Source organism: Lactuca serriola, chromosome 5 (genome assembly GCF_051521515.1).
Source record: "Lactuca serriola cultivar US96UC23 chromosome 5, Lser_US96UC23_V15, whole genome shotgun sequence".
NCBI lineage: Eukaryota > Viridiplantae > Streptophyta > Magnoliopsida > Asterales > Asteraceae > Lactuca > Lactuca serriola.
In genome coordinates this window covers 87,353,213-87,364,977 of record NC_136412.1, presented here as the reverse complement: position 1 = coordinate 87,364,977, position 11,765 = coordinate 87,353,213, and the positions used below count along the sequence as shown (strand labels likewise).

General features: G+C 32.1%; 2 protein-coding genes and 1 long non-coding RNA gene across 7 annotated transcripts; all 3 read left to right on the top strand.

Annotated features, from left to right (window-relative positions):
* The first annotated feature begins 775 nt into the window (after positions 1-775).
* LOC145052726 (uncharacterized) lies at positions 776-3,835 on the top strand. 4 transcript variants are annotated; one of them, XR_013684161.1, is made up of 6 exons: positions 776-2,382; positions 2,472-2,680; positions 2,768-2,869; positions 3,032-3,131; positions 3,353-3,418; positions 3,523-3,835. It is a non-coding gene; the product is annotated as an uncharacterized LOC145052726 (long non-coding RNA). The 4 variants fall into 4 exon arrangements; XR_013684160.1 differs by having other exon boundaries at positions 3,353-3,835; XR_013684159.1 differs by having other exon boundaries at positions 3,032-3,418.
* A 1,211-nt stretch (positions 3,836-5,046) lies between these two features.
* LOC145049653 (uncharacterized) lies at positions 5,047-8,881 on the top strand (the record flags this gene model as incomplete). The annotated part of the gene is made up of 10 exons (XM_078998032.1): positions 5,047-5,145; positions 5,259-5,386; positions 5,527-5,779; positions 6,758-6,824; positions 7,096-7,166; positions 7,236-7,325; positions 7,427-7,535; positions 7,785-7,876; positions 8,179-8,410; positions 8,610-8,881. Coding segments are annotated over 9 exons (1,008 nt in total), but the record flags the coding sequence as incomplete, so codon positions are not given.
* Positions 8,882-9,158: 277 nt separating this feature from the next.
* LOC145052727 (lectin-like) lies at positions 9,159-10,617 on the top strand. Of its 2 annotated transcripts, none has more exons than XM_079000589.1 (3): positions 9,159-9,308; positions 9,778-9,896; positions 10,067-10,617. In XM_079000589.1, the coding sequence occupies exons 1-3, from the start codon at positions 9,198-9,200 to the stop codon at positions 10,512-10,514; spliced, it is 678 nt and encodes a 225-aa protein (XP_078856715.1). In that variant the 5' UTR covers positions 9,159-9,197; the 3' UTR covers positions 10,515-10,617. The 2 variants fall into 2 exon arrangements, with proteins under 2 accessions (XP_078856715.1, XP_078856716.1); XM_079000590.1 differs by having other exon boundaries at positions 9,166-9,308; positions 9,781-9,896.
* Positions 10,618-11,765: the final 1,148 nt, after the last annotated feature.

Genomic DNA, 11,765 nt, shown 5'->3' with positions numbered 1-11,765 from the left:
AGGTCTACCATCGATTGCATCCATATAAGAATAGACACTTAGAATTAGAACTTGATTTAGGGATTGATTGGTTAATTATTGTTTAAAAGCTATAAATTGGTTAGTTGTTGTTGATCCATGAGTTCTTACAGGTCTAGCCTACACGAATTTTATGGAAAAGTAAGTAGAAGGGAATTAAAACGCCGATAAAGAACATATAGTGGTTTAGAGAATAGCTTACCCAAAATGACACCTAATTTGCTCCCCTTAAGTTTACTCATGTTGTTCTTGTCAATTGGAAAGCCTGCTTTGAAGTACACTACTCTGAACATAAACGTCTTGAACATAGTCTCATCTCCTATTTCTACGAAAAAACACCTTTATAAGAATAGAAATTGTTTTTGTATTTCTTTTGGTGAATTCACTTAAGGTTCATTAGACTATATTTGTATTTTTATCTGACTCACAGCCTTGCTAGTTGAATTTAACAGATTAATTGAGAATTAGATGATAGTTTGAAACAAAAAGATAGGGCATACCTAATAATAAAGGCCAATTGTAGAGAAAAGAAACGTATTTCAGACAAAATGTTGTGCAAGTTATAAGTTTATAATCATATAAGGGACCCACCAAATCCTAATCACTTCAAAAAGAAATTGACTTCTTTAAATTATCTATTTGGATCATCTGTAAAAAACTTGTTTATAATTGAGATTTCAGATAATGCCTTTTAGGTTATGATTGTTTTAAAAGTCTAAACTTGCAACATATTACTTTGGTTTTATGTGTATACTATATATGTCTATTTACTGTCTCTAGGTTGTCAACATTTTGATTTTACCTGATGCATCATCATATGAACAAACACCTTTATAACTGTTTATATATTGTTGTGCACTGAAGGTTCATTTTCTATGATAATATACCTGTTTTTGTATATCTTTTGGTGCATTCACTTAAGTAACAAGCTTCTATGTGAGGGAATTCAACATAAAACAGTGCAAACTCTGAGTGCTTATATTACCAGGCTTATTAGGAGTCACTTTCTTCAACTTCTCTGTCTAATCTATGAGTTACAGGAAACTGGGTTTGCTTTTCTGTTTTCTGACCGTTTTACCCCTGGACACCAATTCGTGGATCTTTGTTGTGTTTAGGTCAGTTCATAGTTTGTCAATACTATCTTTACATATGTTATTAATCGGTTCGGTTATTTTGGTTATAAAAAATAATCAGTAAAATGAAAAGTCTTATAGTTAGTGATGTGGGATGACAAAAGTCAGGAACAAAAAGTTTTACTGTTTAGCTATGTACAGGTGTTTTGTACTAGATAGTTGATACAGAAAGAACAGACTTTCTCCATTTACGTCCCAACTTTTTTTTTTACAAAATCATTTTTTTAAAGAATTCATACTGTCCAACTTTTTTTTTTTTTTTTTTTTTTTTTTTTTTTTTTTTTTTTTTTTTTTTACATATTTGACATTTCATTGTGAACAAAATTCAAGGTAAAAAGAAGTCTAAGGTGTTTAAACAATTCGGGTAAATACTTGTGATTTCTCAGTTTTCTGCACAAGACTATCCAATTTTTTTTCAAGCTCTTTAATTTCAAGTTGAAGATATTTTTGCTTAAGTAGAAACAAGTTCCCATTCAATCTTTCACCTTTCAGATTCTTCATCTTTCCATTTACCCACAAAATCCCCTTCATATTTTCAATCTGGTCCTTCATCTTCTCCAACTGTTTCAACTTTAGAATCATTTCCTCCAAAAAACCAACAACTTTTTCTTCAAAATAATCACAAAAATCCCATAAATCTATTTTCACTTTCAAAAACATATCTTCAAGAACCTGTTTCTCTACCCGTAATTTATCAGCTTCCTCCACAACTTTCATGGCTGCTTTCTTATTTATTTCAAATGCAGAACCCATTTTTTGTGACAGCCTTTCTAAGTTCCTCTTGAAGCCTTGCAGCCAAATTAACATTTTGCAACCTCATTTTTCTCAAATTTTCCTCTGCCCGAATCGCCCTGTTCTTGATTCACTAACTCTTCCTCAAGATTCTTGACATGGGTTTCAAGATCTTTAATCACAAGATTTGAGTTTGATTTGCCAAAATGTTTTAAAATGAATTCTGATGCAAAATTGATTTCATTTATTTTAATTACTAATTAGGATCTAAAAAGATGAACGTAACATTATGAGTTCATATCTTTTGATAAATAACACCTCAAATATTAGAAACTTCCCATTCACTTTTAATAAATAACAAACATAACCCATCAAAGCAAGAAAGGTCAAGCTTTATGGTCAAAGACTCAACTGGACTCGACTCGACTATGTATGTACTTTTATATGGGAATCAAAGGAAGAAGGTTGAGTTCTTGAAAGTCAGAGGCTTCCTAAAGAGGTAATTGAGGTTATATTATGCTATAAAATAAATAATTTCACATGTATAGCTTCATAATGTTGTTATATGATGCTATTGGTGTTTCAAAGGGATGGTCGGTTGAGGTTAAGCCATTTGTCGTCTGTTTTCCCTCCATTTTCAGGTAAGATGCTACATTTATTTTGAAATTTAAACCATATTGAATTGTATTTTAAAAAGGAGGAACAGAGATATGGAGATTGAAGCTGGAAACAACGAAAATTTTGTTGAATCCCCTTTTGAATATATGCATTTCATTACCTACAAATGTGGAACTAAGGTATGATTATGAAACTATATTTCCTTTTAATTTACCAAATGTGTATTATATTTTTTAACTCACTGTTTTTATATAAATATATAATAGGTGGAGTTCAAGCAGGCTCTGGTCCCTAGTATGGTTTGCTGGAGTGAACACGTAGGGAAGCTCAACATCAGGCGGCTGAGGCATCTCTTATGAATTTGGCTGGTAAAAAAATATTTGATTTTTTTGTCTTATAACAGTATAAAGAATTTATAGAAATGAATTCCTTCCACCCTTCCCCTAGTCCTTAGGATTCAAATGTAATCGAATTGCAACAAAACAAACAATGATAATGATTCTGACCTTTTTTAGGCAATGTTTTTGCAGATAAGTATCTGTCTCGTGCTAAGTCTGGTGGTGGTCTTTAGATTCTGAGTTAGAGGGGTTGGGTCCTAAGAAAGGGTCGATTGCAACACTTAATGAACTAGTAAGATCATTATCAGTTATTGTATGTATATCTTACCTTTTCTTTTCGATTATTTCAGTGTATAATGGAAGGTTTGGGCATGAGTTTCCAACCTCAACCACACGTTTCAAATAACATGGGCCAGACCAACAAGTTATATGCACATGTTGGTAATGTACTATTATTTTGTAGTTATTTTTGACACTTGACATGTTAATTAGTTTTAGTCAATGTCTCTTCAGGTTGAAATAGACGGGGAAGTGTGGGGTAAAGGAGTCGTGTTAACATGGGATGAAGCTAAGATGCAGGTATCTCTTGTCACTTATTTCTTCATATCAATGATCAATGATCAATCCCAATCAAATGTTATTATTATTTTGAATTTTTCTCTCTCATGTTTTACTTTTATCAGGCTACTGAAAGTGCTTTTGTAAATTTGAAAGCAAGGATCAGGGAATACCCACCTCCTCAAAAACGACAACCTTCTCCTAGGTAGGTGGTCACTTTAATCTTTCTTTATTAATAATCTAAAATGTTAATTTCAGAAATGAGAACCGAAGATGATTGGATGAACATGAAATGAAGAGAGCAGCTAAAATGTTATTTTGAAGTTATGTTTTGTGAAAACTCATTTCCTTTGGGAGTTTGATGTTATGTGGATAGTTTTGTTTTTGGATGATTTTTGAATGATGCTTTGGTAAACTTTGATAGTTTTGGTATCTTAATGTTTGGTTGTATCATTATTAATGTTTTTTTTTTTTTTGTATAATAATTTGATAATTGTAGTATTTCTTTATTTTAGAATCATAATAAAAAAAACATGATATTACATGTTTGTGACGCATCAGTGAGGGAAAAAAAATTAATGTATGAATTTTGCGAGGGATTAGCTATGGAAAAAAAATTCATGTCTAAAGTTTGCGACGAATCAGTGATGGAAAAAAAAATAAAGTATGAATTTTGCGAGGGATTAGCTATGGAAAAAATCATGTCCACAGTTTGCGACGGAAAAAAGAAAAATTAATGTATAAATTTTGCAAGGGATTAGCTACGGAAAAAAAGGAAATTTGCGACGGAAATTTTGTCGCCAATGTCCTGACTAAATGTATTGAGTGACTATTTGGCGATGGATATTTTGTCGCTAAATTTGTCGCAAGGGAAAATCAATTCGTCGCTAAAACACTCGCTAGGTTATTAGCCACATTTTAATTATCTATGGACTGTATCCGTCGCTGATCCATCACAAACAACATTTAACGACGGAATAGCGACGGATTCGTCGGTCTCTAAAACCCATGTTTCTAGTAGTGTTGTTCTTATGAAGGAACAATGAGGTGCAGTTTGCTGGTGAGATACAACCCCGAGGGTCTTGCTATCGCTTGGAATTCTCATCAGGTGATCAAAACGTTGTTGTCTGGTGAACTAAATTTGCAGAAAATAAGATCTTCCAATTTGTTATGTGATACTGTTATAGTTTTCTCATGAATGATCTGTGTACTTCCAACTTCAGTAATTTAATACAAAAGAAATTCCCCAGTCTTTCATTTGACTTCATTGTTTGACTGGAGTTTTCATTGCAGATGCTTAATCGACAAGTAATGAAATCCGAAAACAACCACAATTAAGGTATGCGACTTTATCCTCTCAATGCCACTATCACCAATCGAAATCCAATTTTCCTAATTTATGGAACAAATCGTCAATTTGATTGTGCTTTCTTCCCTACATCTGTGTATATGTAGATACCTCAACTTGATTTTGAGATTCCTCCCGAGTCACAACGTGGATCGTAATTCCTTATTTCCCTCTTTCGGATTAATCTCAGTTTGCTTCTGGAATCTTCTTAATTTGAACTTCCTTTTAGTTCATCAACTACTTGACCACTTGTGAGGTTTTCCATTAAACCCTAGGCAGAAAATAGAAATAACTTAATTCTATTGATATCGATTGGAAGTGTATTGTGTATATCTTTCAGATTGAAGGAATTTTGGTCCGATCTGCTGATGAATTACAAGCACTTCAAGAAGAAAGAAAGGTTTGCCACTTAATTCTACATATTCAATGCCCTCTTTCAACTTAGTTTCAATTGGTAACTGTGAAACGACCTAATTGGCTAATTTTCAGTGATTTTGGACTTTTTTTTTACAGAAAGTTGATCCTCAGACTGCTGAAGCTATAGACGAGTTCATATTAAAACTAAGATCATGTGCAACAGGGAATTCATCTTTTACCTTCATATTAGATGATCCTGCTGGCAACAGCTTTATAGAGAACCCGTAAGTTTTTTTTTTGTTCTGAAAAATAGCAGCATACTTTTATTGATTTGTTTATTATATATAGTAAAGTAGTATGCTACAATAAATAAATTATAGTAATAAACTAATAAATGAAAGTAGAATGCTATTTCTTGCAACAGGTATGCTCCATCTGTGAATCCATCATTAACTATTGATTTCTATGAGAGAACTCATGATCAACAAGCCTCACTTGGATATCTTGTTGACCAATCACAAACAAGAGAACATGAAAATGATGATTCATCAAACAAAAACAATCAAACATCTCAACCCCATGGATCAGTTGGAGCAGTTGCTGGTAGGCGAGCTATTGCTCAGGGTAACACTGCAGAATTTGCTGAAACTCTTCTTCGCTATACTGCACCAGAAGAGGTAATTTAATCATCTACCATGGAAAAGACCAAATTGCCCTCTAGAGAAAACGGATTGAATTTAAAGATTGCCTGAAATAAGGAGCAAAATGACAAAAATCAACAATACTTGGGGACCATTTTTGTAACTTGCTCTTTAGATAAAGAATATATGTATAATGTATTCAACTTTATATATATATATATATATATATATATATATATATATATATATATATATATATATATATATATATATATATATATAGGGAAAAGTGAATATACCCTTAATGGTATATAAGCTTAGGTACCCGAACACACCATAATAAGTCGTTTTGTTGGATATATTCATTATAATGTTCTTAAACTTCAACCCTAAGTTGATTATTTTCAAGATATTCGAAATTTCCGTATTATTTTTCTCTTAAATCACATCTTTTTGCCGAACACCTATTAGGCTATATATATTGTGGATGAAAATGAAAATTATGTAAGAGAAAGATAAATGTGTAATTTACAAAAATCTTGGAAGTAAATCAAGTTAGAAGTTAAACTATAAGAATATTGGACAATTAGAATGTATTATATGATACAAAACAACGTATTATGATGAGTTTGGGTACCTAAGCTTATATACCCTTAAGGGTATATTCACTTTTCCTATATATATATATATATATATATATATATATATATATATATATATATATATATATATATATATATATATATGAGTAAATTACAGTTTTGGTCCCTGTGGTTTGGTCAGATTTACATTTTTAGTCCAACTTTTAAAAATTTGACAAGGTGTATCCCTGTGGTTGAAAAAAATTACACTGCATGTCCCTGGTCCATTTAAAAATACCAGTAATGTTTTTAAACCACAAGGATGCATCTTGACAAATTTTCAAAATTTGGACTAAAATTACGAATCTGACCAAACCACAGGGACCAAAACTGTAATTTACTCCATAAATAATGTGTGTTCTACTTTGTGCAGGTAATGACGTTCCCATCAACATGTGGTGCTTGTGCTGTTAGGTGTGAGACTCGGATGTTTGTGACCAGTATCCTATTTTTATTTATTTATTTTTGAAGTTTATAAATATTCCATAAATTCTTTTGCCACGTCAGCAATATATTACACGTGGGTATCCTATGCGGACAATGACATGGTGACTTGTGCCATGTCATCATATTGCTATAATGGGTGGCTTTTTTACATTAAATAAATTGCAAATACAAGGCTACAATAAAAAAAATAAAAAAAAGGAAAGTACATTGCTGTTTTGTGGGTGTGTCCCTTTTAAGGTTTGTTTAGCTTGACTTATTGACAAGAGATTCCATACTTCCAAGAAGTGATTGTGATGGCATCTACTTGTGATGCTTGTGGCTATAGAAATTCTGAGGTTTGTAGTTATTTTTGTACACCTCTTTGCTTGTTCTTCAAGTTTTCTCATTTGCTTAGTTTCTTGCAGCTGAAGGCAGGTGGTGCTATACCTGCAAAAGGAAAGAAAGTGACACTGATTGTGAGAAATGTTAATGATTTAAGCCGTGATGTCATAAAGGTATCCATATATACATAAATAATCAATGACATTTTTTTTTTGAATTTAGTTTCTTTGGAAAACCTGTGTTTTTCTTAACAAATTGGTTTTGTGTGTTTTAGTCCGACACTGCAAGTGTAAAAATCCCGGAGATTGATTTGGAGCTTGCAGGTGGCACGTTAGGAGGACTTGTGACAACTCTCGAAGGTTTAGTCACCAAAATTAACGAAAGTAAGTTTTTTTTAATCATTTTGACAAAATGTCAGCTTGAGGTGTTGATACTAGGTGATAACTAAAAAGCTAGCTGTTAGCTGGAAAAAAATGACCATTGGTAATAAAACTAGTTAAAATATGTAAAATGATATAAAAATGACCCTAAGACTATGTTTAAAATATTTTACTTTTTTGTAATTATAAAGGTGGCAAAATATGGTAAAATGAATAAGCTTGTTTGTGATTATGATTTGTAAATAATTACAGGTCTTGAGAGAGTACACGGGTTCACTTTTGGAGATAGTCTTGATGAGGATGGAAGAAGCAAATGGCTCGACTTCAAAGCCAGGCTCCTCAAGGTATGAAAAATGTAGTTATTATTAGACTAAATTACATTTTTGGTCCCTGAGTTTTGCTTATTTTTTCAGCTTTGGTCCCAAAAACTTTTCTCTTACAATTTTGGTCCTCATTTGAGATTCTTTAACGTTTTCAGGACAAAATTATATTCAGGAGTCATTTTCATTGGAACAACGACCAAAAAAGTCACAAGAACATCAAATAAGGACCAAAATTGCAAAATTTAGCTATACCCAGTGACCGAAAATGTAATTTACTCTTATTATTATTGTTGGTATTAATTATTGTCATTGATATGTTGCAGCTTCTGAATATAGAAGAACCTTGGACACTGATCTTAGATGATGCTCTGGCAAACTCTTTCATTGTACCAACAACTGATGATATTTTTTTTTTTTTTTGAACCGGCAAATCTAATCTACTCCTAAGCTAACAACACCTATTTCACCTATGTCCACGACGGGACTTGAACCCTCGACCTCAAAGAGAGAGGGAACCACCTAATACCGCTGGGCTACAAGCCCTTTGGTTAACTTGTAAGTTTTTAAATTTTTTTGTTTTTGGAACAATTTCTTTGGTTACTGGTTTGTGACGTTGTTCCTTAATAAACATTTGCACAAGAATTGAAATATCGTTATTATTTTAAATAAAGTTGGTTGCTATGGATTTTGCAACATTTGTGATATGTTATTGCGCATATAATTGGTTTTTGATAAAAATGTTTGAAAATTTCAGTTGATGAATATGAGAGATCATGGGAACAGAACGAGGAGTTGGGATTGAATGACATGGACACCTCTTCTGCTGATGTGGCATATGCTTCATGAAATCAGTTGGCTTGTATCATAATTAAGTTTGTGTCATTTGTGTTTTTCAAGACTTTTTACCGTAAACTTAATGCCTAACTACTTTTGTCTTATTATTTAAGATTTCACAACCGACTGATTTTAGGCCATAATTTATACTAGTTATTTATATAAGAAAATAAGAGATTCGAGTTTTTGTAGGTTTTAGGGTCGTGAGTATGTTTTTTTTTTTAATCAAGTTGGGAAGACACCATCTTTTATAAGGATGTTGTGATACATAAATAAAAAATCTGACAAAAAACATTCAAGACAAAAGGACCTTTAGAATAAAAACCCAATCCAAAAACAAAAACATCCCTGACGAGAATAAGTAGCATTAATTCAATGACATTGCCCAAGCATAAGATTCCTCTAGAGTGATCAATTGAATCCAATTCCTTAAGTGGCCAACTTGATTACTCCTTTACAAAATGGGGTTCCCAAGAAGTAATTTATCAATTACCATTTCAATATCAAAATGGGACTATCAAAATGGGAGGAAGATCTTCTCAAGAATGCAGATGCTGTTATAGATAAGTCCCCAATGGAAGACCTCTATGCTGGTGTCTTCTTTAACCAAAATAGAAAGGTAGACCTTACCTTCCATCTCAATCTTCAATCTATTCCTTTTTTCTTAGCATAAATTACCATTAATATCTACTTTCTAGTGTAAATTGATGTTTTTGTCATATCACTTATTTGGAAATGGTATACAAGTTTGGTTTTCTGTTTTTTGGTGGTAAATGAAAAAAATGTCCTCGGCATACACGGTATAGCCTATACCGAGGGTAAAATGGTCATTATACATGATTCTTAACCGCTTCAAGGTACAAAAACCGTGACCAAAAGGTAGTTTGAAGGACGATAAATGAAAGTTATGCAGCATATCCATATAAGGTAAATACCACAAGGACAAAACTTGGTGATAGCATTAATATTTTGCTGTAGAATCATATGTAATGTAAATAGTAAATACGACATACTCGTATTATGGTAAATGACAATAATGCCCTCGTCAATTATTGTAAATAGTAATGTGCTTTGTTTGGTTGAAATAGAAGTATTGGATTGACAAGGCAACATTTGGCAACTGCTTCATGGTTTTTGCAAGGGACTTTACAGTCTCATGGGGTAGTGACAAACGTTATTGGGATTGGCCAAGCATTAAAGAAACAAGGTGATATTTACATGCACATGAGTCGAACAGATTTATTTATCAATGTACAATGTAAAAAAAATAAATAAATAAATAACCAAATAGATTAAAATATATTGCTATTTTCTAAATTATATTGATCAGAAATGGTAAATGCAAAAAATAAATAAAAAATTCCTTTGTTTATGCAGTGAAGTGTTTATAGATGTTGCGGAGTTGTTAGATGTTTGCTGGTTATGGATGGCCTCGAAATTTGACACAGCCAATTTAACAGCAGGAATGAATTATGAAGTTGTATTTGTGATTATGATTAAAGAAAATAGTTACGGGTGGAGTGCTCCAGTCACTTTTAGACTCGACCTGCCAAACGGAAACAAACAAGAACATGAAGAAAGCTTGCTTAAAAAGCCAAGATCGCAGTGGTTTGAGATTCAGGTGGGTGAGTTTATGGTGGAACCAAAAAACGATGGAATTATCGAGTTCAGTTTGAGTGAAAGTGAAAATAATTGGAAGAGAGGTTTAGTCGAAATATCTTATTTATTGGGCTCTATACTTACTTATCGGACTATATATATTTGTTATGTAATAATGGACGAGGATTCCCAATATTTCCATGCATCAAATTTGGGTACTAGTTGATACTGATTAGATTGTATTTACTATTTTAATGTATTGTGTATTGTGTTATAAATAAGATGTGTATTGAGGTGCAGTATAAAGTGCTTACGTCCCTAATTTGGAATGATGTTGATTCAATCATATTTATTTATTAGATGGTCTATTAGGGCTGTGTGCTTTAAAATTAACATGTGTATTAGAGTTTAATGGAAACACGTATTCCAACTTGTATATAACGGATGCGGATCTCAATATACTAACACTCCTATTTGGGCTTGTAAATGAGTCGTCGTATTTGCTATTTAATCGTCTATATTTTTATTTTATTTTTTTAAATGACCAAGGAAAAGAACAGTCGTGGGCACCATATTGTCGTGTCTACTGTGGAACATATGGAGGGCAAGGAATGATAAAATTTTCAAGGATTTGAGAATTTCTTACACAAAAGTAGCTGATAATATCATCTCGCTATCGTTTCTATGGTACAACCACAGGAGTAGTAATGGATATGGAAGTTGGGTTGATTGGTGTTGCTCGCCATTTCTTCATCTTAGTAAATGTTGTCTTCTAAATAGTTTGCAATTTCCTTTTAAGATCCTTGTACTACTTTTGCGTTTTAGCTTCTTGCTAAGCATAGCCTTTTGCTTTGGTTATTATATATTGTATTTGCTGTTTCAAAAAAAAACATTAAATGACCATCACACGCATCCATTATCCTATTCTTAAATTTATATTTTTTTTGTCTTCAAGAAGACTTGAACCCTTAACTTTTAGCTAAAAGTCACTTTTATGTCAACTCTTGATTTTTACTCATTTTATCTATATTAGCAATGTTTTGGAGTTATTTTAAGGAAGGAAAAGGAAGGATGTAAAGAGATTAGAGTGTCATTGAGATTTTTTAAGGAAAGAAATGAAAGGAAATATGTTGTTGAGTTTTTTTAGGGGAAAAAATACAAATTAAACTAAAATTCTTAAAGCATTTGCTATGAATAGCAAGAAATTAAAGAAATTACCAAAATAACCATCGAAATCGTAGATGGAAGCTCATCTCTAACGATTTCGCTTAATGGGTTGTGATTTTATGCCTCATGAGCCCGATGTATTTAAACTCTTAGAAAAAAAAAACTAACTTCATTTTCATATTTTCAAGCTCTATTAATTCTATCTCGTGGCGGAAAATGGATTTCCATCTAATAATGTTGTAACTTAACAAATATCTAGTTATTGTGTCTGTATTTTACTAGATATTGTTTAAGAAATCACCATTTTAAC